We start from the raw sequence: 26,181 nt of genomic DNA on the forward strand, positions 1-26,181 counted from the left end.
CATAATGCTGTCTTTGCTCTGGGCTTCAGATATCTAAGTTTGGAGAGAGTTATGTTTCCAGGGCCTCTTAATCTGTGTGTAGAGGGGCAGAGACTAGTACTCCTTCCATGAACCTAGTATCTGAATTCTTGGGTCCAGCCTAATTCTGGACTCAACAGGACTCTCGAGGCTGCTGGATAAGGGTCAGCATGTTTCTGGGGCTTCTGGAAAGTATGCTAGGGCATCTTCCTGCCATGGGCTCAGCCCAAGCTTGCAGAGGTAGCCTTGACTGCGAGCAACGCCTTGAAGAATCTCACTGGGTTCAGTTCTGCTTGCTCTTCTGTGGAGACAGGCACTGCCAGACCCCTCTGTAGATCATCTCACTGGGCAAGGCGTAGTTCATGGCGTTGACTGTGGGCATGGTTTTGGCAATGAGGGCAGGCACCTGTTGTGTTGGAAAAGCCTGTGATAAATGCTCTGAAGCCTCTACATCTCTCCCAGGGGCACTTTATGACTCATCCCCTTGCAACTGCCAATCATTTGATTCTTCAGCCTCTGAGTCTTTCCTGGTAGATGTCTATGGTTCATCAAATGTCACATCCTACCCATGCCCAACCTGGGTGTCAATCCCAGCCCCTGGTCTCAGAGCATATGCTCACTCTATGTCTAGCTGTCTCTATTATCTCAGTATGGCCCAAGGGTTGATGGGGCATTTTGGAACAAAAACATTTTCTGTACTTTGCAAACATTTAAAGGAAGAAAGAGGGAGGGGAACGAAAGAGAGACCAAGTGGGTGAGTTAGCAGGAAGCCAGAAGGTGTGATACAGCGAGACAGACAGATGTGAAGATGTGGAGGATTCTTTGGGCTTTGGAAGAGTCTGTACCATCTGTAGCTTGGGAGAGATGAAGCCCACATCTGCGACGGTTGCATATAGGTACAGGAGGGCATAGGGGCCCCAGCCCAGCAGCAGCATCCTGCCTGGCAGAGTGGTGTTCACCTAGGGAGGAAACATCAGAAGAAGCATCCTTCATTCTAGGTGGCCATAGTCATGCAGAGGCAGGGGTGCTAGCACAGGTCAGGCTCTAGGAAGAGGTTGAACCAGCAGAATATCCAGCAGAATATGAGCTCTTTGTCTTGAAAGGCTATGTAGCCGTAAGCCTGGTATTTAAGCTTACCCGACCTCAGTTTCCTTGTCTATAAAATGGTATGATAGAGCTGAGTTGCCTGGAGGTAGGAACTGGGGTGGGATTAATAGTGAGCAACATTCTTAGACATGATTATATAGCAAAGGAGATTTAACTGGACAAAGACACATTCCCTTCAATGTTGAATCTTTAAACTATGTTGAGCAGTGATCCTGGTAATACAGCTCAGTGGGCAGAGGCCTTGCTGTGCAAGCAGGAGGATGAAATTCGGACGTCCAGCACCCATGTGAAAAGCGACATGCAGTGGCACATGCCTGTAATCCCAAAACTGGGAGGTGGCGACAAGAAAGATACATGGGGCTCACTGGTTACCCAGTCGAGCCAAGCAGCAGTGAAAGACCCCGTCTCAAAAACCTGGAGAGTGGCAAAGGCAATAAGCATCGACTTTCGGTCTTCACAGCCATGTGAACTCCTTCCACCAATGCTCCTCAAATGTGAACCAGGAACCATTTTTATTTTCTTGTGAATTACCCCTCTTCTGGAGAAAAACGTGTAGTGAAGACAGATGGAGCATTGAGGCTAGGAGGGAAACTAGCTCCTTACAGTAGACAGTTCCATCTCCAGAAGCTCCCAGCTTTGCTCGGAACCTTGGTGCTGTGGATAGTGACCAAAGCTCGGGCAAGCAGAGCTGATGCCTCAGAAAGATGAGGAAATTATGGTGGTGGTCTTCTGGCTGATGGAACCCCCAATAAGTGTGAAAATTTCATGTGTGCAGATCAAAGTTGGGGTGGGAAAGGCCAATGACGTGGCTGGGTAGACAAATGCACTTATATCCAACCCTAACAATCTGACTCCAGCTCTCGGACCCACATGATGGAAGGTGAGAATTGACTTCAGCGAGTTGTCCTATGACCTCCATGTGTGTATGCCCATGTCGACCGGGGTGGGTGGCCTTGAGCTCGCAGAGATCAGTCTGCCTTTGCCTCCCGTTAATTGTTTTGAGTTGCAATGGCATTCATTGTTGGAGCAGTGTGAGCTGATGCAGTCACTATGGAAACAGATCTACCGTATGACCTAATAATATCACTCCTGGGCATCCAAAGGACTCTGCTTCCTACCTCAGAGACACATGCTCACCTATGTTCATAGCTGCTGTGTTCACAATTGCTAGGACACAGAAACAGTCGAGAAGACAACCGACTGATGAATAGATCATGAAAATGGATAATAATAGACAGCGGGATTTTATTCAGCTGTAAGGAAAATGAAATTCATAGGTAAATGGGTTGAACTGGAAAACATACTAAGTGAAACCCAGACCTAGAAAGACAGGCATTGCTTACACGATCCACTCACATGTGGATCTTAGCATCAAGTCTTTACAATTGTGTGTTGAGAACACTCGAGCACTTGAGAGAACACTCAGGAACTGTAGAAGAAAATGGGACACAGACAGACAGAGACACACACACATGAACACACAGAGAGACACATACACACACACACACACACACATGCACACACACACACATAGCAGTTCAGGAAGTATAGAGGAAAGTGGTGCACACACTGTTAGAGCCCGGGCTCAGGTAGGATGGGAGTATCAGCACCTTCAGGGAATGACATGACAGCTGCACTCATGAAGCCACAGAAGCTGTGGCTGTCTGCATGGAACCAAACCAGCCAACTTTCTAGCATGGAGTGGGAAGTGGTTCATGAGCTCCACCCCTAAGAAGCTATGGCCAGTTGGTGGCTTTCAAGGGTGTAAACTCTGGTTGGCTGACCATGCTCCAGTTAAAGGTCCCATGTGTGTAACTATATGGGCAGCACAAATTGGGGTTGGTGGATTCAGTTATTTAAAAAGAGAACATGAGCTGGGGATAAAGAAAGTAGGGGTGAACCTGAGAGGAGTTATGGGAAGGGGTGTGATTGAATAAAATAAAACCACACTGTATGAAGTTCTCAAAGAATTAATACAAATAATTTTTAATGTTGAGGTAAGCAATGTGGACAAGAATCGAGGAGATAGTGCTCTGGCCTCCAGGGTCGGGGCCAGGATTTTTGTCCCAGGGCAGCCCTCGACATTTTAGTTAGACCCACAGATGAAAGTAATATATAATGTTGTTTTCTAATTCACAGGAATAAATTTCAGTGGCATATTGTCTTACTAAAAAGAATATTTTTATGCACTAAAATCGAGCACTTTGTGGAAGAGCTTCAGGTCTGGGATTTGATCCACTCCACCTCTGCTGTTACTAAACGTGGGGCATGGGTGAGTCCTTTAGCTCCCTTCTCCGCACCTCTTCCCAGTCTGTGACAAAGCTTCCACTCATCAGAAAAGATTCACAAAGATGAAGTGAAAATACATATAATGTCTGTAATATCAATATTTGCTTTCCTTAAAAACAACCCTTTGCTGCCAGTTACGGCTCATTTGTTAATTGCTTAAGGGGCAGAGTCAAATGAAAATCTCTGGCACGAGAGTTTTAATATCGGAATTCTGAGCTGGCCAGGAGGTCTTATTTTAAAGCATCATTTTCTTGGACAAATGTGCTTGCAGGTGTGGTTTGATGTGGTGGGTAATAGCCTGTGACTGTGATTAAATTAAACATAGCAAAGCAATTTAAAAAGCAGCATTTGAAGAGTCCTGCAATTTAATGCCAAGCCTCAAATCCCTAGGGAGACTGAAGCATAACAGCCTGCAGGATGGAATGTGGGAGCCTGGATCTCGGGGCTGCGAGATCTGGGCAAATCGGTCTTGTTTGGGCCCTTGCTGCCTAAGCTTTGGAAATCTGAGCAACAGAAAGGTATTTTCTAGCCCTAACAATATATGATCTATGCAAGCTGCTTTTTTTTCTGATGACTTTTGCAAAACCCCGACTTCTGTCGTGCCATGAATGTTGCCAGGGGCTCGGAGAGGACCCAGTGGCCCCCGCTGCTGCAGGAGCTGGCTTCTTACCGGAAGATGACCGCTCCTGGAGAGTTTGTGTTCCATGAGCCGGTACGAAGTGAGCGTGATGAGAAGCGGCACCAGGAAGTTGAAAAAGGCCATGGTGAAAAGGAAACTGATTTCGTTTCTACAGGCAGAGCAGAGAAAAACAGAGGTCACCTCACCCAGGATGCCAGCAGCTCAGGATGCCACCAGTGTCGGTGCTGGACAGTGAGTGGCAGCACCCCATCTTAGACATGTGCTCATACTCGGTGCTCCTGTACCCAGCGAATCTCTGCTGGGTAGTCAGGAGCCATAGGTCTTCCTGAAGTTTGCCTTTGGGAACCAGGAACTCAGATGAAGAAAGGATTCTTTTTCAAGCTCAGATGCTCAGCCCTGCTGTTTTGTTTGTTGGCCAAGGGTGGATGAAATTCTTCATTTTGGAAAATATAGTCACTAAATTCTGAAGGTATCAGTGGGCCGAGAGGGAAGAATATCCAAGGACATTTCTTGATTTGCTTAAGGATTTGAAAATAACCCATAGGTGTTAGAGACTGGATACTATCTCTTTAAGCAATCAATGAAGGGGCTGGGTATGGTGACTCACACCTGGGAGGCCAGGCAGGAGGATTGCCACAAGTTCACTGCCAGCCTGAGTTCTAGAGTGAATTCCAGGACAGCCTGAGCTAGTGTGAGCTAGTGTCTCAAAAATCAACAATGGAAAACTCATTAAAGGGTCTGCCAAAGAGCCTGTGGTCTCGGTTCAGGCCTCGAGGGACTGGGAGGATGACCGGAAACAACTGGGAGTCATAAGGATGCATTCCTGACTTCATGAAGGGGAGGCTACTCAAGGGATACATTTTGTTTGTTCACTAAGGAGAAGCATGAGGAAGCCTTGGTGGGTGATGTTCTGCAGGACATTAGGATCATCCAAATGCATAGGTCAATTTGACGTGAGAAGCCTGTTATCAGGGGCAAATGTTCCATGAGTCTGCCTTGTCTGTAAAACACGAATCCAATGTAACTGTGCTGGAAACAAGAGGGAGGATTGCGGGGAGGCTTGGTGCTAGAAGTCATTGTGACCAATCCCCAAATTGATACCTGATGGATTTTCTAATCTCTTTCTCCCCCAGAGACACACAGATGGTGCGGTAGTATAAGAAAATTCCATGGTTGTGGAGACTGCATGTATTCATATTCAATCCTATTTTGACAGGGTTTAGCCCACATTACATGCTGAGAAAAGATGGTGAACATATCTCCATGCTGGCAGGTCCCCACCTATGTAAAGTCCTTATGTGCTTTAGATATGTTTGTCTGAGGGCCTGGGTGCCTCCCCAAATCAATGCATTCTGCACCAAGACAACTCCCTGTGCTGAAGAGGGCCAAAGGGTAGTGGAGTCCCATAATAGTTATGACTGACACAGACCAATGACCCACTGTATAATGCTCCTTTGGGTTTCTCCAAAATTTGACATTGTTCCAGTTGAGTTTTCTTCCCACAGAAGCTTAAGTCAAGATCCCTGTAGAAGTGAGCCTCAAAGCTACAAGTTTTATCTCACCTGTCACCTCTAGAATAGTCCAATGTACAACATGTCCCCAAAGGCTCGTAGTCATAGTGGCCCCAGCCCATCAGGGGCAGGGATGCCCAGAAGGCAGATGATAGCCACACAAACAGCACCAGAGGGATGGCTGTGTTCCATGCCAACTGTCTACCTGTATGAGATAGAGGAAAGAAAGATAGGTTGTAAAGAGATAGCTTGACTACATTCAAAAGAATGGACTTAGTTGCTGCAGAGTCCCCAAATCCCTAGTCCAATAGTAATAGCATGGGTATCTTTGAACCTCAGTTTTCTCCATACTGAGCATGAAGCTCTCTGCATTTGAAGACTATGATGAGCAAAAGAGATCATGGGGCGTGACGGTCTCCTCATATATCCTAAATCATCCTTAGAGAACAGAGAGGAGGAGGGAGGGAATGTAAACAAAAGACAGATGTGTCACCCAAGGCCAAGGTTGAGGAAGAGATCTATACAGTAGTTTGGGTAGAGGAGGGGGGCTTGCTGAGAGGCAGGTGTCTGCTCTCAGGATGCTCCACAGAAGCTCAGGGACCTGGATTTGATCTCAGGACTGCTGGTGGAAGCTATTGTACTGACAGCCTCTTTAGGGTGTGATGTGGTCCAGCCTGACTGACCAGCTGTAGTCATGTTCTCTACCTTCTGCAGCCTCTTTGACTGGCCTGTCTTCAGCACATCTGTCCCAGGTGTCCTCGTCTCTCTGTGGATTATTTGTTGAGCCCTTTTGATCCCAGGGCAGAAGACAGGGCTCCCGATAGGACAAGCAAAGAAGAACAGGTCTACAACCTCCCTCACCCCACACCTAGCCTCTCCTGATAACACATCAGATGAACTTTGTTTGAATGTGCACTTCCCTGCTAAAGATAGGTTGTGTCCTCCAATGCAAGTGCTGAGATTGTAATGTCTATTTGTATTGTGATACATGTAGTGTGATGGCCGTTGAAGGTAAAACTTTGGGAGCTCACTCATCATGAATGGGGAGTCCCTGAGTGAGCTTCATGCTCCTTTAGTATGGATCTTTCTAGACTGCAGTGTAGTTCACAACTCTCATATTCATATAAGGACAGACATGAGAGCAATGAACTGTGAAGATGCAGTTTGGTACATGGCAGTGATGGCACACACCTTTAATCCTAGCACTCAGGAGGCAGAGGCAGGCAGATCTCTGTGAGTTCAAGGCCAGCCTGGTCTACAGGAGCTAGCTCCAGGACAGCTGGACTGTTACACAGAGAAACCCTGTCTCAAAACAAACAAACAAGCAAACAAACATGCAAACAAACAAACAAAGATGTAGTTTGGTGAACATATACAAAGATGAGCTGCACCAAGCACGCCTAGACATGCTGGCATGCTGATCTCAGGCTTGAGAGAAATAGAGTTTTATTGTTTAAGCCATCTACTCTTTGATGTTTTGTTATAGTATCCCAGGCCAACTAAGGCACCCTTTACTCCATCAGAGAGCGTGGTAATTAACATCCAGCTTTGCCCACGTGGGGCAGAAGCCTTTTTGCATGAAAAACATTTCCATGATAGAGTGTTCACTGTCACCCAATAATGGAGCAGATGAGCCTGGCCTCCCTCCTCACTAGTCCCTGTCTTCAGGCTGTTCTGTTGCACTCCTCAAAGCAGAAAGGAATTTGATGCAAAGGCATGGTGCGGTTGGAGGTTAATTGAAGAGATGTTTGTGACTCCCAGAGAAGACTCTCTCTCTCTTCCTCTCTCTCTCTTCTTTCTCTCTCTCTCTCTCTCTCTCTCTCTCTCTCTCTCTCTCTCTCTCTCTCTCTCTCTCTCTCTCTCTCTCTCTCTCTCTCTCTCTCTCTCTCTCTCTTCCTCTCCCCTCCCTCCATGTATGTGTGTATGCATGTCTACATGTGTGCAGGCATACATATGTGTGCAGGCGTTGTGCATATGTGTGCACATGCATGTGAGTGTGTGTGTGCATGTGTGTGTTTGCTTGTGTGTATGTTGTGATGATCCTGGGGATATTTGGAAAAGGCAATATGGAAGCCATAAAGAAGGATCCCAAGGCCATGTTAACAGGAGAGGCTAGCCTAGCATCACTCAGAGTAAAAACAAGGCAGTTTTTCACCAAGAGAGAGGCTCTTGATGCCTGAAGGTTAGGCTTGTGGGGGTCATGGACCCTAAAGGAGCCTTCATGCTGATAAAATCCACCATGAAAGACTTGGACTCAGTTGAGAAAGGAATTAACACCCTCTGGAGACATCCTGGCCATACTCAATGCCGGTGCTAGCTCTATTTACTGGGCTAGTGTCATGGGACTGGTTGCCTACCTTCTGCTCTATGCCTGTTTCTTAGGCTGCACACCGGAGGTTTTCTGTCTAGGTCAGTGGAATTACAGTTCCTCAAAGTATGCTCATGTGCCTCTCTCTGCTAGTGGTAATGTTGTGGGTTTTAACATGTACTGAAATTTAAGTGCATGACACCTGTGATTTCACAGCTGTCATTTAGAATAGGACGTTAAGAAGAATAAACATTAGTTATTTTTGTTGTTGATTTGGAGATAAGGCCTTTTGTAACTCAGGTTGGCCTTGTTTGTTGTTGATTTGGAGATAAGGCCTTTTGTAACTCAGGTTGGCCTTGAACTCACTAAGTAACTGAAAACAACCTTGAACTCCTGGTTGTTCTGGCTCTGTCATCCTCCATTTAAAGTGCTGGCATTAAAGGTGTGCACCATCACACCAGGTTTTTGTGGTACTGAGGGCTAGATCCAAGGCCTTGTAGATGCTAAGCAAAAGCCCTACCAATTGAGCTATATAGCCAGATCCTAATTAAGTTCTAAAGAGAACTAGGCAAGGCACAGTGATACACACTCATAATAGCTGGTTTGGGAAATGGAGACGGGAGGACCAGGATTTCAGTCACCCTGCCTTCATATGGAGCCTGAGCTGCCTGAGACTGTCATAAAACAGAACTAATGAGATAAAAGAAAGCCCATAGAACTAAAATAAAAGTCTGACATTTTTTAAAGTAACTTATTTGCTGGGGAAAAAAAATAACAACCAAGGGTTAGGGACATAGCTCATTAACACAGTGCTTGTCTGGCATGCGTGAGCCACTAGGTTTATCCCTAGCACTGCATGAAGCAGGCTTGGTAGGGCATGCCTGTCATTCTAGCACTCATAGGGAGTCTGAAGCCAGCCTGGGGTACATAAGAGCCTGCCTCAAAACAAAATCAAAGACGACAAGCAACCGCAGAGCAGGTGGCACACTAATGACAAAATCTACAGCAAAGCTTGGGAAATCTAGACCTGGGTTCATCTTCATGTGGCTCTGCCATGGACCCATGAAATGGCATGGTGGGAACATACCCAGACCCCTCCTTCTGACACACACACACACACACACACACACACACACACACATACTTCACCCTCCTTCTGTCCCCCAAATTTACCTGACTTCCAGGATGTTTTCTATGCCCATGATCTCATTTATTTTCAAAATGAATCTCTAAAGATTTTTTTTTTTTTTTTTGGTTTTTCGAGACAGGGTTTCTCTGTGGCTTTGGAGCCTGTCCTGGAACTAGCTCTTGTAGACCAGGCTGGTCTCGAACTCACAGAGATCCGCCTGCCTCTGCCTCCCGAGTGCTGGGATTAAAGGCGTGCGCCACCACCGCCCTGCAAAAGATTGTTTTTTAAAATAATCATGCAGGTAAGAAAACTGAGGTTCAAAGACTTGAAGCAAGACTGTAGCAAGGGCAGACACAGTCTTTCTAATGAACATCTCAAAGCAGGCCTTTCCATCCTCCCTCTCCCTCCTCTTCTGTAATGAATGTAATACGTTATGTGCGTGTGCCCTCCCTCCCAACCACACTCTCCTGTTTGGAAAACACTGAGCTGAGTTGACTACTGACCACCCTGCCCTCTCTTTTATCCTCATGCACTCAGTGTCCCCACAGTCAGCAGGCCCAGAGACATACGGGTGCAGTAGTGGTGGTAGCGACCCCAGGCGATGGCTGCACTGCCACTGATGCTTGCCAGTGCCATTGCAAAACCCTGGAAACCATGAGCCTGGCAGCCCTCTGAACCATATGGCCAGCGCCTGTGGGAAACAATGGGCGTAATGAACCTTCCCTCCATCCTTCCCCGCACCCACACCTGCCCAGAGGAAGCTGGAAGGTTCCTGGATGCTATCCCTGCTCCCCCAAAGAGGACCTTATTAATTAATAGTATCTTCCCATGGTGGAACTGGGACCCCTGGCGTTTAGGTCAGTGGGCTAAGGAACCACCAATGGGTGAAAGGTCCTTTGGGATGATCATCTCCCTTACAGGTGGGTAATGAGGCCAAGAGAAACGAAATTTCGTATCCAGGGTACCACAACAGATGAAGGCAAACCTAGAGGGTAAACCCCCAAGTTGTGGATTCTCCTTCCCATGGTGAAGCTGAGGAAGAAGCACTGGTTCACTGTGAGAGGAGGAATTCTTACTAATTTAGACTCCAAAGACACCTTTGCAGACCGCATGACAAGACCCTGGTATGCACATGAGGTACTAGACACTGGTCTAAATCATGTTTGCTTTAACAAACACCTATTTAGGGCCTACCATAGAGTATTAGTTCAAGCTGTTTGTAAATAATTAAACCAGTACATCCAACCAAACATATGAATTAGGTTGTAATATGTAATTGGTAGATGTATCCCAGGACTGGAAATGATAAAGCAAGGACTCAAGGCTCAACCACTTGAACGCAGGGCTCAGGTTCTGAATCCCTCCAGTCCACCGTCTCTTTGCTCAGGTCTGAGAAACCCCTGCAATTACAGACAGTGGCTAAGTCTTCATCAATAACCAGGAATTTGAGTTTAACTTAATTCCGCCTACTTAACCTCTGACCTTGTGACCGTTTTCTATAGGTAGAAAGGAAGGCTCTGGTTTGCTTGACCATGACCCCGAGGTGCCAGAGACTATGGAAGGGGAAGGGGCTGGTACCGGAGGAGGCTCGATACAGCTGCAACAAGGGCATTCAGGCTGATCCCACTGTCTGCCAGGGCCAGGCTTAGTACCAGCAGGTTGCTGGGAGTCCGCAGATCTGGAGTCTTGCAGAAAGAGAAGATGGTCAGGCCATTGAGGCTGAGGCCAGAGAGCGCTGAAAGGAAGGGTGGTATCGAGGCTGGCACCGAGGTGAGGCCCATGTGGGCATCACAAGCTGGGTCTGGGGTTGGTGGAGTTTCAGGAACCTCCCAGATTTCACCTCAGCATCCTCTCACACATCTTTTCGATTGCTACTCTGGTGGGATGACCCTCAGGCAGTGAAGTCTGTGATTCTCCCTGTTCACTACCAACTGAGGATCTGACAGGAAGACGCACCAGAGGACTGCACAGCCCAATGTGGCTTGTGCTGTGACAGTCCCTGAAGAGCGTGTCGCATGGACCCTGTCATTCAGTCTTCTCTCCGTGGCTCAGAGATGCTCGTTAGCACACATGCGCTGAGTGCACAAAAAGAGACAGAAAGTCTCGAGTCTTTCAGATTTCAAAATGCCTCTTTCAAGGGCTGTGGGGCCATGCCCTGGAGGGACCTGGAGGGGAGGATCCAACTCAGAGCCTAGAGTGATCGAGGACACCAGGCAAGGAGGTGAAGCTGCAGGAGGGGTTCTTGAGAAGCAGAGACCAGACTTTCAATTTTAGCTTGGTCACTCCCTTGCTGTTCCTTGAACTTTCTTAACCTTAGCTTCTTGTTTTAAAAGAGCAAGAGCTAGCCGGGCGGTGGTGGCGCACGCCTTTAATCCCAGCACTCGGGAGGCAGAGGCAGGCAGATCTCTGTGAGTTCGAGGCCAGCCTGGTCTACAAGAGCTAGTTCCAGGACAGGCTCTAAAAAAAAAGCTTCAGAGAAACCCTGTCTCGAAAAACCAAAAAAAAAAAAAAAAAAAAAAAAAAGAGCAAGAGCTGCCGGGCGGTGGTGGTGCACGCCTTTAATCCCAGCACTCGGGAGGCAGAGGCAGAGGCAGGCGGATCTCTGTGAGTTCGAGATCAGCCTGGTCTACAAGAGCTAATTCCAGGACAGGCTCCAAAGCTACAGAGAAACCCTGTCTCGAAAAACCAAAAAAAAAAATAAATAAATAAATAAAAAATAAAAGAGCAAGAGCTGAACCTGGTGGGCATGATACTGAAGAAACTGAGGCAGGAGAATTGCAAATCCAAGGTAGGCCTACATAGCTCTACCTCAAAGCTAGAAAGTCAAAACAGGACTACGCATCTCCCTAGCAGTAGAGAACTTATCTGACTTGTGAAAGCCCTAGGTTACAGCCTCAATAACATCCCCCTCTTATTAGAAAGGGCGGGGGGTGGTGATGGAGAGAGAAAGTTTTTTCCTTTAAAATTGTGTAAGTCAGTGTATGGGAAAGAATCCTAGAAAGAGAAGCAAATGTAAAGACATGAAGTAAACTTCCTAGCATATTAGAGGACCCGAAAAGCAGGCTAAGTTGAAGGGTTCCCAGAAAATGGGGCCCACTCCATGATGTCCAGGATCTGCAGGGTCTGATGGTCACTCCCTCCCCCACTGTTAGTCCTCGCCATGTGAAAGAATGCACGGTTACTCTTCTGGGTCCGGTTTGAATGGAGACTGTACCCCACCAGCCTGGCTGTGGGGAGAATCCCATTTCTGTACTCACTAAGCATCTTAGAGATTCTAACTTGAGGTAGGCATCTCTTGGACCTAAGTAGCTGTTGCTGGAGAAAAAACTTTGATTGTTGATATAGACTTGGTGGGGGTAGTGGCAGACTAAGGCAGAGGTCGCCCGGGGCTAATGAACTTAAATTCCCTGTATAGCTATTTAAACCATAATTTTATACTAATGATTCAACTTTGCCTCTGCAGACACACCTTTATGACTAGGCAATACTGTGACAATGTCCCCCAGTGGGAAGTCAGCTGAACTGTCTATCTCTGGAGACTTCTGAGTACATGCTCTTATAAGACAGTCTCAGCAAAATTTCTGGGGAAATGGATTAAATTTTCTATTGGCTTGAGGGACATGAAAAGCACAGGCCTGGTCCAGTTACCTCCTCAGCAGCTATCTCCTGTCCAAGGGCCTCTGTCTTTGGCCCTTGCCTGACTTCTTTATCCTGGCTCCTACCCAGCATGCTACTTCCTAAGGGGGAGGTGAGAATAACCCCTGGATCCAGAGGAGAGGCAGCCAGGATGGCATTCCCCCTCCATGGCTGTGGCCTGGGTTCTGGTAACCACTGGGTCCTCGCCCCACCCAAGGTCTTGCTTGGCTCACCTTCTATCAACAGCACTGTCCCCACAGCTAGCACCTCGAGTTCCCCAAAACCAGCAGGCAGGGCCCTGTTTGCTGCCATCCTCGGACACCCTCCTTGTCGGCCACTCAGCTCTCTCCTGGCTCTCTGAAGCCAGGCTCCTCCTTTATAAAGGGTTACCCCACCCACTGGCACATGGAGCTTACTATGGTAGACTTTGAACACCTTCTGTTTTCCTCACCCTTCTAAGTCTTGCTCTTGGCTCACACAGAAAGAATCCATTCAGCAGAAGGACAGTGGCGCCTGTGTGAAGCTGGAATGAGCCCTGCCTTGTTCATTTCAGCCCCCCTGGGCAGGATTAAGGTCTAGGATCCAAATGGTGTGTGACCAAAAGCTGAATTGGGAACGGGTTGCATAACCAAGAGAGGGAAGCGGAAGAAAGGATTTGAGCTGCAGCTGTCCCTGAGAATTGGATAGTGGCCAGGTCCTTCTATGTGCACAGTTCCTGACAAGCTAAGTATCTGGACGTTCATGCGCATGTGTGTGTGCATGTGTGTGTGTGTGTGTGTGTGTGTGTGTGTGTGTGTGTGTACATTGGCATATACAGGCAAGCATTCAGGGAAGGGTTATGCTTTTGAAGTCATGTGCTGCCATAAAAAAAAGTGTTGACAGGTATCAGACCCTCAGCTTCTGGTTTCAAAGCTGCCATTACTGGCTATAGCTCTGCATTGCAACCATTGGGTCATTATCTATTCAGCTTAGGCATTTGTGTTCCTTGCCTTTTCCTAGTTAAGTGCTGGTTTGAATATATTGTGGATTTAGACTTTGGGGCTTCACTTCCTATCTCCCACACAACCTTCGAGCTATGCATGCATAAAGTATCTCTCAGCATGAAGGACGGCTTGCACTCTTTTTCAAAGTGCCTCAAAACTCACTTAAAACTTTGGTTTCTCCACACGAGGTCTTGACTCAAGTTGTCTACCTGCTCATACTGAAATCCACATCAGAAAACAATGATCTGTGCAACAACTAATCTTCAGATGGAGAAACCAAGTCCCAGAAGGCTATTAGCAAAATAGTGCATGTCTCCTGAAGTTAGGGACCACACTAAGGGTGGTCATCAGAAGACTCCTCAAACTAACCCCATGGTTTAGATGCCAGAATCCGTCCTTTTCAGATGAGGAGACTGGAGATAAGTGAGTTAGGAATCAGCCCAGGGCCATGCAGTGAGTTGGAAGTGGAGCTGCAGCATACCAGCATACAGGCACTACCTCTGATCCCCTCTAGAAGAGCAACTCATTCTGTTCTGGCAGCGCCCAGGTCACAAACCTTCCCTCCTATCAATACCTACCTAAGTCCGAACTTAATGACTCTTTGAGCCCGAAGTTGCAGCTACATCCTCCAGGGCCTTACCTATTCTTTTCTGATTTCTAACTTGCTGGTTAACACCTGCGGCTGGCTTCCCATGCCCACAAGACCCCCAAAGACATCAGGAAAGAAGAGAAGGGACAAAGTTAGGGAAAAAGTACAGAGTCAACTAAATGAAGTCTGAGTGGAGGCATTCCAAAGAAGAGGAAAAGGCAGCCTGGGTGTGGCAGCAGGCCGGGGCATCTTTGATTTCAGAAGGAGAGTGAGAGGTACTGTATTAACACTAAGAAAATGCTATTGGTCGGATAGGAAGAGAATGTAAGAAAAGCATCTTTTTTTCAGGAGCTGGTCCTGTCTAGACTGGCTTGGCATGGAGCTAGGCACTGTGTGTATGCACTGGGTTCTGTCTTAGTTAGGGTTACTGTTGCTACAACAAACACCATGACCAAAGCAACTTGGGCAGGAAAGAGTTTGTTGGCTTACACTTCCATAGTACTGTTCATCACTGAAGGAAGTTAGGATAGAAACTCAAACAAGACAGGAGCCTGGAGGGAGGAGCTGATGCAGAGACCATGGAGGGTGCTGCTTACTGGTTTGCTTCACATGACTTGCTCAGCCTGCTTTGTTATAGAACCCAGGACCACCAGCCCAGGGATGGCCCCACCCACAAATAACTGAGTCCTCCCCTGTAATCACTATTAAGAAAATGTCCTACAGGCTTGTATACAGCCAGATTTTATAAAGACCTTCTTAATTGAAGGTCTCTCCTCACAGATGACTCCAGCTTTTGCCAAGTTGACATAAAACTATCTAGCAAGTCTCCAGGTGTCTTCCTGGGTCCAACCTCACCAGCCTAGGCTTGACTAGGCCATTATGCATGCCAGACTGTGGAATCTACCAGAAAAGCCGGAGGACCAAGTATTCTGAGTCAGAAAGCAAAGCCAGTGAATGGGTAACTTTTCAGGAGATCTCAAATTCCCTCCTCCCTGGCATCTTGGGAAGGTTTTGCAGGATGGGGTTGGAGAAGAGAAAACAAATAAAAACCTCTGTGACATCCAGCTCTAGGACCCTTCTTGGTGGGTGACCCTTGAGGAAGGCAGACCCCTTTCCCCTTGCAGTGACCCCCCTTGCTGTAAGCATGGGTGGAAATGCCTCAAAAGGTAGCCCACTGATATCTAAGACTGAGCTCTGTGGGTAGCTGAGGAACGGCAGGTGTTTGCCCATGTATGTGAGCATAGGTAGACATTGCTAATGTCTCCCAGCACTACAGAATCTTCCCAGCTCCTTGGTGAGCAAGTGCCTGTAAGTTCCAGAAATTTACAGTTTGTGGGAAGGCTCTGTCCCGCAGACAGCCACAGATGGGCAAGCCTGGGCTAATTTTCAGCAGCTCTCAGGTGGAAAAGCTTTATCTTCTGTAAGTGGTGATCTGAGATCTGAGTACAGGGGTTGTGCCCTGATGCATGGACTCTTGCTAATGCTTGCATTCTCTTCAGAAAGCCTTGCTTCTTGTCACTCCTATTTTTTTCTAGGACTGTCACAGGAGACAATTTTCAAAGACCTTTATTAGAGACCACAGTTCTGTTTTTTTTTTCCTAAGCCTTGCACCCCAAGGAAACAGATCTGTTACCCATGGCCTGGTTTAAATGAAGTTCTTTGCAAATAAACAGCCCAGTCCACTACTCAGCTAGTCACGTGCCTCTGGGCAGCGGCCCATCTGCTTTATCTTGCTGCGCCCCAGCTTCTTCTGCCTGGGGCTGTGGCTTTAGAGGGATTCTCTCCCTCCCCTCAAGACTGGGTGATTCAGGGAGCAATAAGCTGCTAAGTGCTAGGACTGGGGCTCCCTCCCTAATCCCCAGCCTGTGTTTATCCCATAGCCTTGGGTGGGGGTTGGAGAGTGATGAGCAAGTTGGTAGCTGCTGGACTTACTGGACAAGCAGGACAGAGCATTCCTGGGGACAGGTTCCCTGCCTGGGCCCAAGAGGAGCCAGAAGTCATGTGGGTGTCCCTGGGCATGGTCTGGCTCCTTGCACTTGGGGGACCTCACCAGGCCTGGAGCATCTGTCCCTCTCAATGCAGCTGCAGCCTGCACACCTTGAGTGACGGCAGCAAGGCCAGGTAGGACACTTCCAGGTGCGGGATGGGCCATCAAGCCTTCACAGCTCCACTGGCTAGGCAGAGTTGGGAGGGGTTGGATGTCTGGCAGCTGTCCACTTACTCACGAGTCACCTGCTCCCACCTGAGGCTATCTGATACACATAGACATGCTGGATCAGGGACCCTTGAGACACAATATCTTGGGAAAGCAGTGTGTGATGGGTCATCTTCAGTACCCAGGGAGTTTACTCTGCCTATGAGGTGTGGGACATGTAGGGGCCAGGGTCTGGAAGTTTTTCCTGAGCCTTTCTTCGTGTTTCTGGTGGGGTGAAGCCCTCTTTTAGAAGTCTAGAGGTTTCTTCCGTCTCTCATTCTTTCCCTTCATCTGCTTCCTTCCTGTTTTCCTTCCTCTTTGCACCTCCCAGCCTTCTTTCTAGGCATCTCCCATTCTCACATGTGACCTCCACAAGACATTCAGTCACATTCAGGTGACTTTGCCTCCTAACCCATGGTGGGACACATGCCTCCTTATGTATTTCCTCCCACTTGATTATCTACAAGGCCAGAAATGCCCATTTTGTAGCAGGAAGCTCCCTCCTTCCTCAGCCCACTCCTTGATTTTCCCTCATGCTTTCTTCTCCACTTCATGGACCTTGGAAGGAAAACCACTGTGGTTGGCGGACTCTTGCCTTTTTCATGGAGCTCACTTTCTTGCTCTCGTCAGAGAACTTTAAGTCATCTTTCTTCCATGTCCTTGGCTGATTCAGGAAGAAACTTAGTTTCTAATGGGTTCAAGGACTTCAGTCCCTCACGCGGGGTTTTTCCTACCAACTTCTCAACCTTGTGGCGTTCATCATCCTTTCTTCTTTGCCTCGTGTGAATACTGGAGAACCACTCATCATTTCTGAGTGTGGAAATGATGTTGTTGGCACTACCTTCCTCTCGATGTTGGCTAGATCGGGGTTGATAGAGGCTGAGAATGGAGAGAAACCTCCAGAAAAAAAGAACTTGTCTGTTCCAGAGAAAGGAAGCATTCTATTTTTGATGTGTTTGATGATTTAATTGATATGGGAAGTGAATTTGCTTTTACTAAGTAAGACAGGCTGATCTGTAATGATGCTCAATCAGCCTGGAAAATGGCTGATGACTAAGGACAGTGTTGTGAGGGTGCTTTTGTCACTCTGGTCACAAAAGTGACACCATCCACAGAGAGCAAATGTCTCAGTGTCACATGCCATTGGTGATGGAACCAGTACCAGAATCCATGGATCTAACTTTTTTGGTTGCTTTTGGTTATTCGAGACAGGGTTTCTCTGTAGCTTTAGAGCCTGTCTTGGAACTAGCTCTTGTAGACCAGGCTGGCCTCGAACTCCCAGAGATCCGTGGATCTAATTTTTAGACTCTGGGAATTCTGCCATGCATGGACATTCCACTATCTGCAGAGTGTCTTGCGAGAGCAGTGAGGCCATGGAAGGTTGCAGAGAAACCCCAGTCTCTAGTGGCCACAGGCACAGGCTGCACATTGAGATAAAGCCCCTTCTGTATGTCAGATGCCTTCCTCAGACCCAGTTCTAACCTTGTAGAGCAGCATCCCAGCTCCCTTCCTGCTTCATGTTTGGATCCTGAACACACTATGTGAGCCTCTGGGAATTACAGTTCTGCTATGCGTCCTGGGAGGTGGCTTGGTCGGGGTAACATAGGCACCTAAATAGAGGTTTCTCTTTCTCTTAGTGCCTAGTTTTTTAGGGTGACTCATGTTAGGCTCTTTTGACCCTGTACGCCCTCCCTTGACCATCCATATCCCTCCCCAGGGCCGCGTTAAGGGACAATTTCCCTACAATGTCCCTTCCTTTACCTGTATCCAAGCCATCTTCCTTGTTAACATCCTACCCATACAGATAGGCACTGCATGTCTATGTATTACGTATTAGAGTCTTTCTATATATGTATTCAGGTCTCTATTCTTTGGCTAGATTATCAACAGCAATGGGCAGGCACTGTGACTTTGATTCCATGTTCTGGGGTGCTTTCTCCAGAGCCTACCAGACACTGCGGTTGGTGTCTGTGTTAACAAGCAGATCTGGGACCTCATAAGGGAAGAATGCTTGTTCAAACCTTCCCCATCCCCCGTTTCTGTGACCAGGACAGTGGTGTGCAGCGACCCTGACTTGACGCTGCCCCCAGCCTCAGTTCCTCCGGACACCTGCAGGTTGCGCCTGGAGCGAACCGCCATACGCAGGGTGCCTGGAGAGGCCTTCAGGTCTCTCAGCCGCCTGGAGCAGCTATGGCTGCCTTACAACGCTCTCAGCGAGCTCAGCGCCCTCATGCTCAGGGGGCTGCGTCGCCTACGAGAGCTTCGTCTGCCTGGGAACCGCCTGGCTGCTTTCCCCTGGGCGGCGCTCAGGGATGCTCCACAGTTGCAGCTGCTGGACCTGCAGGCCAATCGCTTGTTGACCTTGCCACCTGAGGCTGCGCACTTCCTGGAGAACCTTACTTTCCTGGACCTCTCCAACAACCACTTGATGAGGCTACCTCTGGAGCTGCTGGACACCTGGGCTCACCTGAAGACCGGACCCTTCCTTTCCGGCCACCGTGCCAGGCTAGTCCTAGGTAATCAAGATGGCATCCATCATCAAGAACCATCCTGGTGCATGTTGGGTTTTTTAGGCAACTCTTCAAGCCTCTCTGAGTCTGATGATATCATGACTGATATCATGCTCACCTTCTATACTTGAGGGACGATGGGATGATGTCGACGTTAATTTCAGGTTTAGTAGTCCCAGACAAACAGAGCCAGCTCAGATTCCAGAAATCAGAAAACTGAGACTTGGGAGGTCCCTAAACTCAGTTTCCCAGCTCAGGATGGAATGAGTCGGTGCAATATGTCAGCTAGACCCTCTGCCTCTTCTATCCTTCCTTGCTCCTGATTAACCAAAAGTTTACCAAGTAAATAAGCAAGCCTTTTCTGCCCAGGGCACCTGCCTGCTCCTGGGGCTGATGGCTAACTGGAAAAGCCATGAAAAACAAAGCAAAGAAGCTAATGATCTCTTCGCCCCTTTTCCTAGCCTAATCTCTCTCCCAAGGACAGCTGCTAATTATCATGTTTACTTAAAAGATTCTTATCTTTTACATGTGCATACACACACACACACACACACACACACACACACAGAAAAGCTGTGTATTTTTACAATTTTAGAAGTATTTGTGTATCACATGTGTGTCTGGTGCCCTCGTAGGCCAGAAGAGGGCATCGAATCCCCTGTATCTGGAGTTATAGATGGGTGTGAACCTACATGTGGGTGCCAGATTCTCTTAACTGCTGAGCCATCTCCAGCCCCTGCTGTCATTTTTTAAAATCATATTGTATGTATTAACAAACACCAATATTCTCATCCAACAATATATCTCTGAGATCTTCCTAAACAGCCGCAATGAGCAGGTTCATTTACCGCGGTGAAGCAGCCAACCCCCCTTCAAAGGTCTTTAGATTGTTTTCACCGTCTCATCAACAGCTTCGGTGCGGGAGACTATTCTCAGCCATGCATCCTTAGTATATGTGCGCAAATGCATCTGAAGGATGGATGGTGAGAAGGGAACTTGCGAAAATTTTTATCATCAATTTGATTGCTTCTAAGGCAGGTGGTACAATTTTCAGTCTTTGTCCCTAGTGTGTGAGACTAACCATTCATATGGTCACTAGGTCTTCTTGCATATTTATGTGCATGTAGCATGTGTGTATGCATGCTTGCATGCATAGGGGCATATGTGTGTGTAAGCAGGTGCCCACGTATATGAATGTGCATACCTGAAATTGATGTCACTTGCCTTTCATGGTCAGTCTCCATTTTATTTATTGACGCAGGGTCTCCCACTAACCCAGAGCTCACTGGTTCAGCTGGTTTAACTACAGTTTGCCTTTGCCTTCCTAGTGTGAGGACTGCAGGCTTCCACCATGCCTGCCTGGCTTTTATGTGTATTAGGAAATCCAAACTGTTCCTCAGGCTCATCCAGCAAGGGCTGGATTATTATTTGCCGAGCTATCTCCTCAGACCCAGGGAGTGTTTTTGAGTGTCCTCTAATTCTTGATATCGTAAACAGTTTATTTATGAAGAAAGAAACAGCAGCAGAGAACGGTGCTGTCGCCGAACCAAGTCTCAGGTCACATATTAGCAAGGCAAGGAGCTGGGACTGGAGGTCAGTTCTGCTGACTTTGAGCAGAAAACCTGCCTCATTTTCTCAGGGGGACAGGCAGCTGGATCTGGAGATCTACCATGAACCTCTTGCTTGCTCTCTCCCTTCTGCAGGGCTCCAGGACAACCCCTGGGTATGTGACTGTCGACTCTATGGCCTAGTTCATCTCCTAGAAGGCTGGGCTTTAAACTTGGTCTTCATCGAGCCTAGACTGAGGTGCGCCAGCCCACGCACCCTGGCTGGGGTGGCCTTCAGCCAGCTGGAGCTGAGAAAGTGTCAGAGCCCAGAGCTCCGTCCAGGGGTGACCAGCATCATGTCCCCCTTGGGTAGCACGGTATTGCTACGCTGTGGAGCAACTGGGATCCCAGGTCCTGAGATGAGCTGGAGGAGAGCCAATGGACGCCCACTCAATGGCACAGGTGTGTGAGCAACAAGGTCGTCTGTGTTGAGCACTGGGTTCATACAGGTGGGTCAGCTTCCCAAATGGAGAGCGGACAAAATTAGCAGGGACTGGTGTAAGCCAGGCTGGATTCTGATTTGTCCGAATGGGGTTGACTAGAATCTGCTCGCATGTTGGACATTGGTTGTGACAGTGGCTCTCAATGCATCCTGTCACTTCTCCTTAGTTACTTAATTATCAGAAACTCAGGACCCATGTTAGGAGCAATACAAAGTTAATTTGTTTTGAATCAGGGTTTCTCTGTGTAGCCCTGACTGTCCTTGTAGACCAGGCTGGCCTTGAACTCAAAGATCTGCCTGTCTCTGCCTTCCGAGTGCTGGGATTAAAGGTATATGCCGACAGCCCAGCACAACACTGATTTTTTTTTTTTAAGGAAGAAAATACTTAGTGTATTTAACATTTTAGCAGGTTTTTCCTTTAAAAAATATTAACCCAGAAACATTGGGGATAAATAGTGATAGAATTGCCATCTGCTGAAATCTTGTAATCTTATGGGTCTAACATTGTGTTAAGCAAATTATGTCCATAATGTCTTTGAACTTTAAAAAGTCAGTGAGGTTGGTAATCTGAGTCTATAGCCCTAGCATTTGGGAGGTGGGAAGATCAGAAGTTCAAGGTCAATCTTAGCTACACAAAGAGTTACAGGTTAGTAAAATGGGCTACATGGGACCGTCTGTCAGAATCAACCCCTCCACTGAGCCAAACCAAACCAAAATTGTAAAAAGCAACCTGATTATCTTTTCTTTTTTCATACAAATAAATGGAAGTGCTGAGAGGTGAATGCCTGCCCCATATCACACAGCTCATATATGAAGAAGCTGGGATTCCAGTCAGTCTAGCCCTGGCTTTATGGTGTGTACGAAGTATCTATTCTGGCTGAGTGGTGTGGGCAGAGATGGATCATTTCTCTTATGATGACATCAGGGACCAGAGTCACAGCCAGACACAGGAAGAAAACAAGTCGAGCAGAAATCATTTTTTAGCACCTAACCGGAAAAATCTCACATTACCCCCAGCTTTCTTCCGGCTCCTCAACAAGGCTGACTGCTGTTGTTCTAGGGTAGGGATTTTAGGTCAGTTCGGTGCAGAAGGCTCCACTGTGCAAAAAACACAAAGGTGAGGTTGCTAATTAGATGTGTCAGTTGGGGTGTGCAGAGGTGGTTATGGCACTTCGGATTGTCTTCTCTTCCTCATACTTGCCCCTGAACCTACCTACCCTCAAGGCACTTGCCTGCTCCCTGATGGGACCCGTTTGCCATGCTCTAGAACCTGAAGGGTAAACTCTGAGGAGATTAAACTTTGCAGGCAATTCATTGCACTTAAGTAGCTTGTTCCTGAGTAACCCAGTAAAGTGGGCCATGAGGGACTTGAGAGTTGAGTGCCCGCCACTATTTTCTTGGAATGAGTGGTATTCACCATAGTGTGTGTAGACCAGGGACTGTGTGTGACATTGGCCTTAGAAGGGAGCCTGTGAAGATAATTCACTAATTCTTTCATTCCTGCCTCTTCTCTCTCTAGTGCACCAGGAAGTTTCCAGTGATGGCTCAAGCTGGACTTTGCTGGATCTGCCTGTTGTATCTCTCTTCGACTCAGGAGACTACATCTGCCAGGCCAAGAACTTTCTAGGGGCTTCTGAAACTCTTATCTCCTTGATTGTCACTGAACCCCAGACTTCTACAGAATATAGTGGGGTTCCGGGGGTCCCGTGGCCAAGGACAGGAGAGGGGGCAGAAGCTGCTGCTTACAACAACAAGCTGGTGGCCAGGCATGTCCCCCATATACCGGAACCTGTAGCTCTGGCTACCAAGCCCTCGGCACCCGTAAAGGAGGGGTTGGAGCTCCAGCACTTACAGATGGATGTCCCAGGAGAGTTCTCCAGAGAGCGAGCAGAACCCCAGGGGGTCCAGATGGTCAGGTCTCTCAAGGTGGTGGGAGATACTTACCACAGTGTGTCGCTGGTGTGGAAGGCCCCTCAAGCTCAGAACACGATGGCCTTTAGTGTCCTTTATGCCGTCTTTGGGCAGCGTGACATGCGGAGGATGACTGTGGAGCCTGGGAAGACTAGTGTCACCATCGAGGGGCTTGCTCCAAAGACCAAGTATGTGGCATGTGTCTGTGTGCAGGGCCTGGTGCCTACGAAGGAACAGTGTGTCATCTTCTCTACTGACGAGGTGGTAGATGCAGAGGGCACCCAGCGGCTCATCAACATGGTGGTGATCAGCGTGGCAGCCATTATCGCCCTGCCTCCCACCCTGCTGGTTTGCTGCGGGGCTCTCCGAAGACGCTGCCAAAAGTGCCGCACTGGGGGCTCCGCGGAGGCATCCGGTGCCTATGTTAACTTGGAAAGACTGGGCCACAGCGAGGATGGCTCAGAGGAGTTGTCCCGGAGCAGCCTCAGTGAGGCGGACAGGCTTCTCTCAGCGCGCTCCAGCCTGGACTCCCAGCTCTTGGGAGTCAGGGGTGGCCGACGCATCAATGAGTACTTCTGCTGAGCCCGAGTCTCCATTGACACCTGCCTGGTCACTCTCCCTCTTCAGTTTCACACACTTTCACACCCTGACTGTGTGCTCAGCCACCCTGATGGCTCAGGTACTTACACGTACACTTACTTCAACGACAGCTAACACAGCTTATTAAGCACTTACTATGGTCCAGCAGGTGTCCAAAGCACTTTGTAGGTATTAATTTACTTGACTCTCATAACAGCCATTAGTATTTGCAGGCACCGTGGTTCTCTCTATTTTCCTGGAGAAGAAGCGAGTGTTAAGTATTTTGCTTGTATCAGTCTGTTTCTGCTACATAACAAATAAAAGCAAAAACTCTGGTTTGCAGCACTAAGATACTTACTTTTCCGCTGTTCGTCTGTAGGTTGGCATGGCTCTGCTGTGTGTTCCATTGGGCCCCAAGGTGGAGCGTAACAGTGGCTACCTAGGGCAGACTTTTCTCGGATGACATGAGAGGAATGAGTTAAATCATGCAAGGCCTCTTTGTGTGAGGTTGGTACCTTGCTGCTTGTGCTCATATTGTATCTGCCAATGAGAGTCTCATGGCCAAATGCAACTTTAACCAGTCAAATGAAGTTACTAATCCTCTGAAGGTGATGATGGAAGACAGAACATCTGCAAAACAAATTTACGGCATGGTCCACTGTAGTACTGCCACTGGGGAGTGGCAGCTCTAGCATTGGACCGGGCAGTTAGACGGTTGTACAGGGAAGTCCTTACCACTTGGGCTCATCCTTATTGCGCTCCCTTCATTGAATTTGAATATTTAACCTTTGGGATGCTTGGGAATCAACATTTTATTGGCAATAAATTCTCGGGAATACTGCTCATTTGCTCTCAGCATAGTAGCCTGGAGAGAACCAAGGATCATCTACAACAGAGGAAATGGTCACACGCATCCTGTCTCACACCCAACCCATTCCCATGGAACAACCTTTATAATGCTTTCTGAACTGTTCTTGATTTGGGAGAGGATCTAGGAGCTTTCCTGGTCCCCTAGCAGGCTACTTCAGAGGAGAATTCCTGCTGAGTTCTGTCCAAGCCATCAGGAATGTTTGTGCACAGAAGTGAGTCTCTTAGTGCTCTTAGTGGAAGACCCCAACCATCCCTTGTCTACAGAGAAGATGGCTATCAAATCTTCAGGTAATAACTGTGGACTTTAGAAGTGATCCAAAGAAAGCATTTAAGTGGTACCACACAGGACAATTCACATGATGTGAATGCTGACTAGATATAAATCTCCTTCCTGTTTGCAAAAGACCTCACAAAATGCTCCAGCAGCCCATTCTGGAGGCCAGGATATTTGATTTTACAGAACTAAGAACAAGAGAAAGATGGAGTGTCTTTCAGAATCCATATCTTTGGCAGATTTCTGGACATTATGCCTTTATTTATATTAATCTCTGAAATTCAGTTCACAGCATGTTTACTATGAAAAATGAATTTTTGTCAACCACCAAAACCACAAGAACATATGTGCACATGATTATAGATTCACCAAACTTAGGTGGCTTTTTTGGATGACCCCCCCAAGGTTGCATTTAATTATAACTTATGAATCATCACCATCAGCAAAAAAAAAAATTGTCTGGTTAGAGAGTAATGGCCTTGTCTGCATCAGGGAGCAACATAATTTTTTGTAAACAAAACCAGATCATGAATATCAACAGACTTTACCTTTGCTAGTGGAGTGAATGGAAGGCAAGCACAGACTGCATGTTAATTAATGCGCATGGATGTGGTCCAGTAAAATGCTGTTTACAAGAACAGATGACAGACTCGAGACAGCATTGAATTAGCTTTGTTGAATTTCATGGAAGAAAAATCAGGAACTTGAAAGCAAAAAAAAAAAAAAAAACCAAAATTAGTACATCCAATATTGACCAAGAAACAGAGGATGAGGAAGGAGAGGAGAAAGAGAGAAAATGGGGGTGGGGATCAAAATCCAAAAGGACCACCTTCAGGGTGTGGGTGATCATTGCCTGCAAGATGGCTGGCCTCTTAATGTCCATGTATCAACTATCTTTTGTATGTTCTGTCTGCCTTCGTTTTTTTTTTCTTATAGGGAAGAGTTATTCTGGTTTGTTCTCATGGGTATTTATCCTACTGAAACAAACTCCTCTGGCAAATGAATAAATAAATGGTGTCTGGTTTACATTCTAACTTTCTAGTATAACTCATCCCCTGAAAACTGGACGTTCTCTACAAAGCCTAGAAAAAGAATTCTTGGTCTTTTTGTCCTAAAGGCCAGATGCCACCTTTGGCTATGGTGAGCCTGTGGTCCACAGCCCCTGTATGGCTAGTTTAGGAGCTGAAAATCAATGTCAATAAGATTACATGTTTCATGGCATCTCTGTTATACATTTTCCAGACTACAGCATGACTGTATTCCTCATGCCTACACAGATGGTTTGTCCAAAGTCACTTATTTTCAGTTGCAGGATACAAAAAGGCAAAACCAAGTTATGTGCTGGAAAGAGGATTGTAAGCTATCCAGCTAGTTGTTAGTCTAGGGTCCCACAGAGCTCGTTCAGAGGGCTAGAGCTGAATCTACTGAAGATAATCACCAGTTCCCAGGGATTCGAGCATTTTGTTTATTTGCACGGGTAGGACATATCCAGCGGATGCTATGGCAGCAGCTTCCACACTTCAGCGGTTTGGACGTAGTGATTCATTCTTGCTCTAAGAGTCTGCTCATTGAGTGAGTGGAGAA

The 26,181-nt window shown here is 47.4% G+C and overlaps 2 protein-coding genes across 5 annotated transcripts; one reads left to right on the forward strand and one right to left on the reverse strand.

The window, feature by feature from the left end:
* Positions 1-301: 301 nt before the first annotated feature.
* Positions 302-12,950, reverse strand: Rgr (retinal G protein coupled receptor). Of its 4 annotated transcripts, none has more exons than XM_038350171.1 (7): positions 12,872-12,950; positions 10,581-10,737; positions 9,572-9,693; positions 5,617-5,770; positions 4,085-4,202; positions 864-977; positions 302-424 (listed from the first exon to the last, which is right to left on the reverse strand). In XM_038350171.1, the coding sequence occupies exons 1-7, from the start codon at positions 12,948-12,950 to the stop codon at positions 302-304; spliced, it is 867 nt and encodes a 288-aa protein (XP_038206099.1). The 4 variants fall into 4 exon arrangements, with proteins under 4 accessions (XP_038206099.1, XP_038206098.1, XP_038206100.1 ...); XM_038350170.1 differs by having other exon boundaries at positions 9,572-9,720; XM_038350172.1 differs by lacking the exon at positions 864-977.
* A 3,259-nt stretch (positions 12,951-16,209) lies between these two features.
* Positions 16,210-23,456, forward strand: Lrit1 (leucine rich repeat, Ig-like and transmembrane domains 1). The gene is made up of 4 exons (XM_038309504.1): positions 16,210-16,331; positions 18,454-18,920; positions 20,618-20,923; positions 22,483-23,456. Exons 1-4 carry the CDS (start codon positions 16,210-16,212, stop codon positions 23,454-23,456), a joined length of 1,869 nt encoding a protein of 622 aa, XP_038165432.1.
* The last annotated feature ends 2,725 nt before the right edge of the window (positions 23,457-26,181 follow it).

This window comes from Arvicola amphibius, chromosome 12 (assembly GCF_903992535.2).
Source record: "Arvicola amphibius chromosome 12, mArvAmp1.2, whole genome shotgun sequence".
Lineage (NCBI taxonomy): Eukaryota > Metazoa > Chordata > Mammalia > Rodentia > Cricetidae > Arvicola > Arvicola amphibius.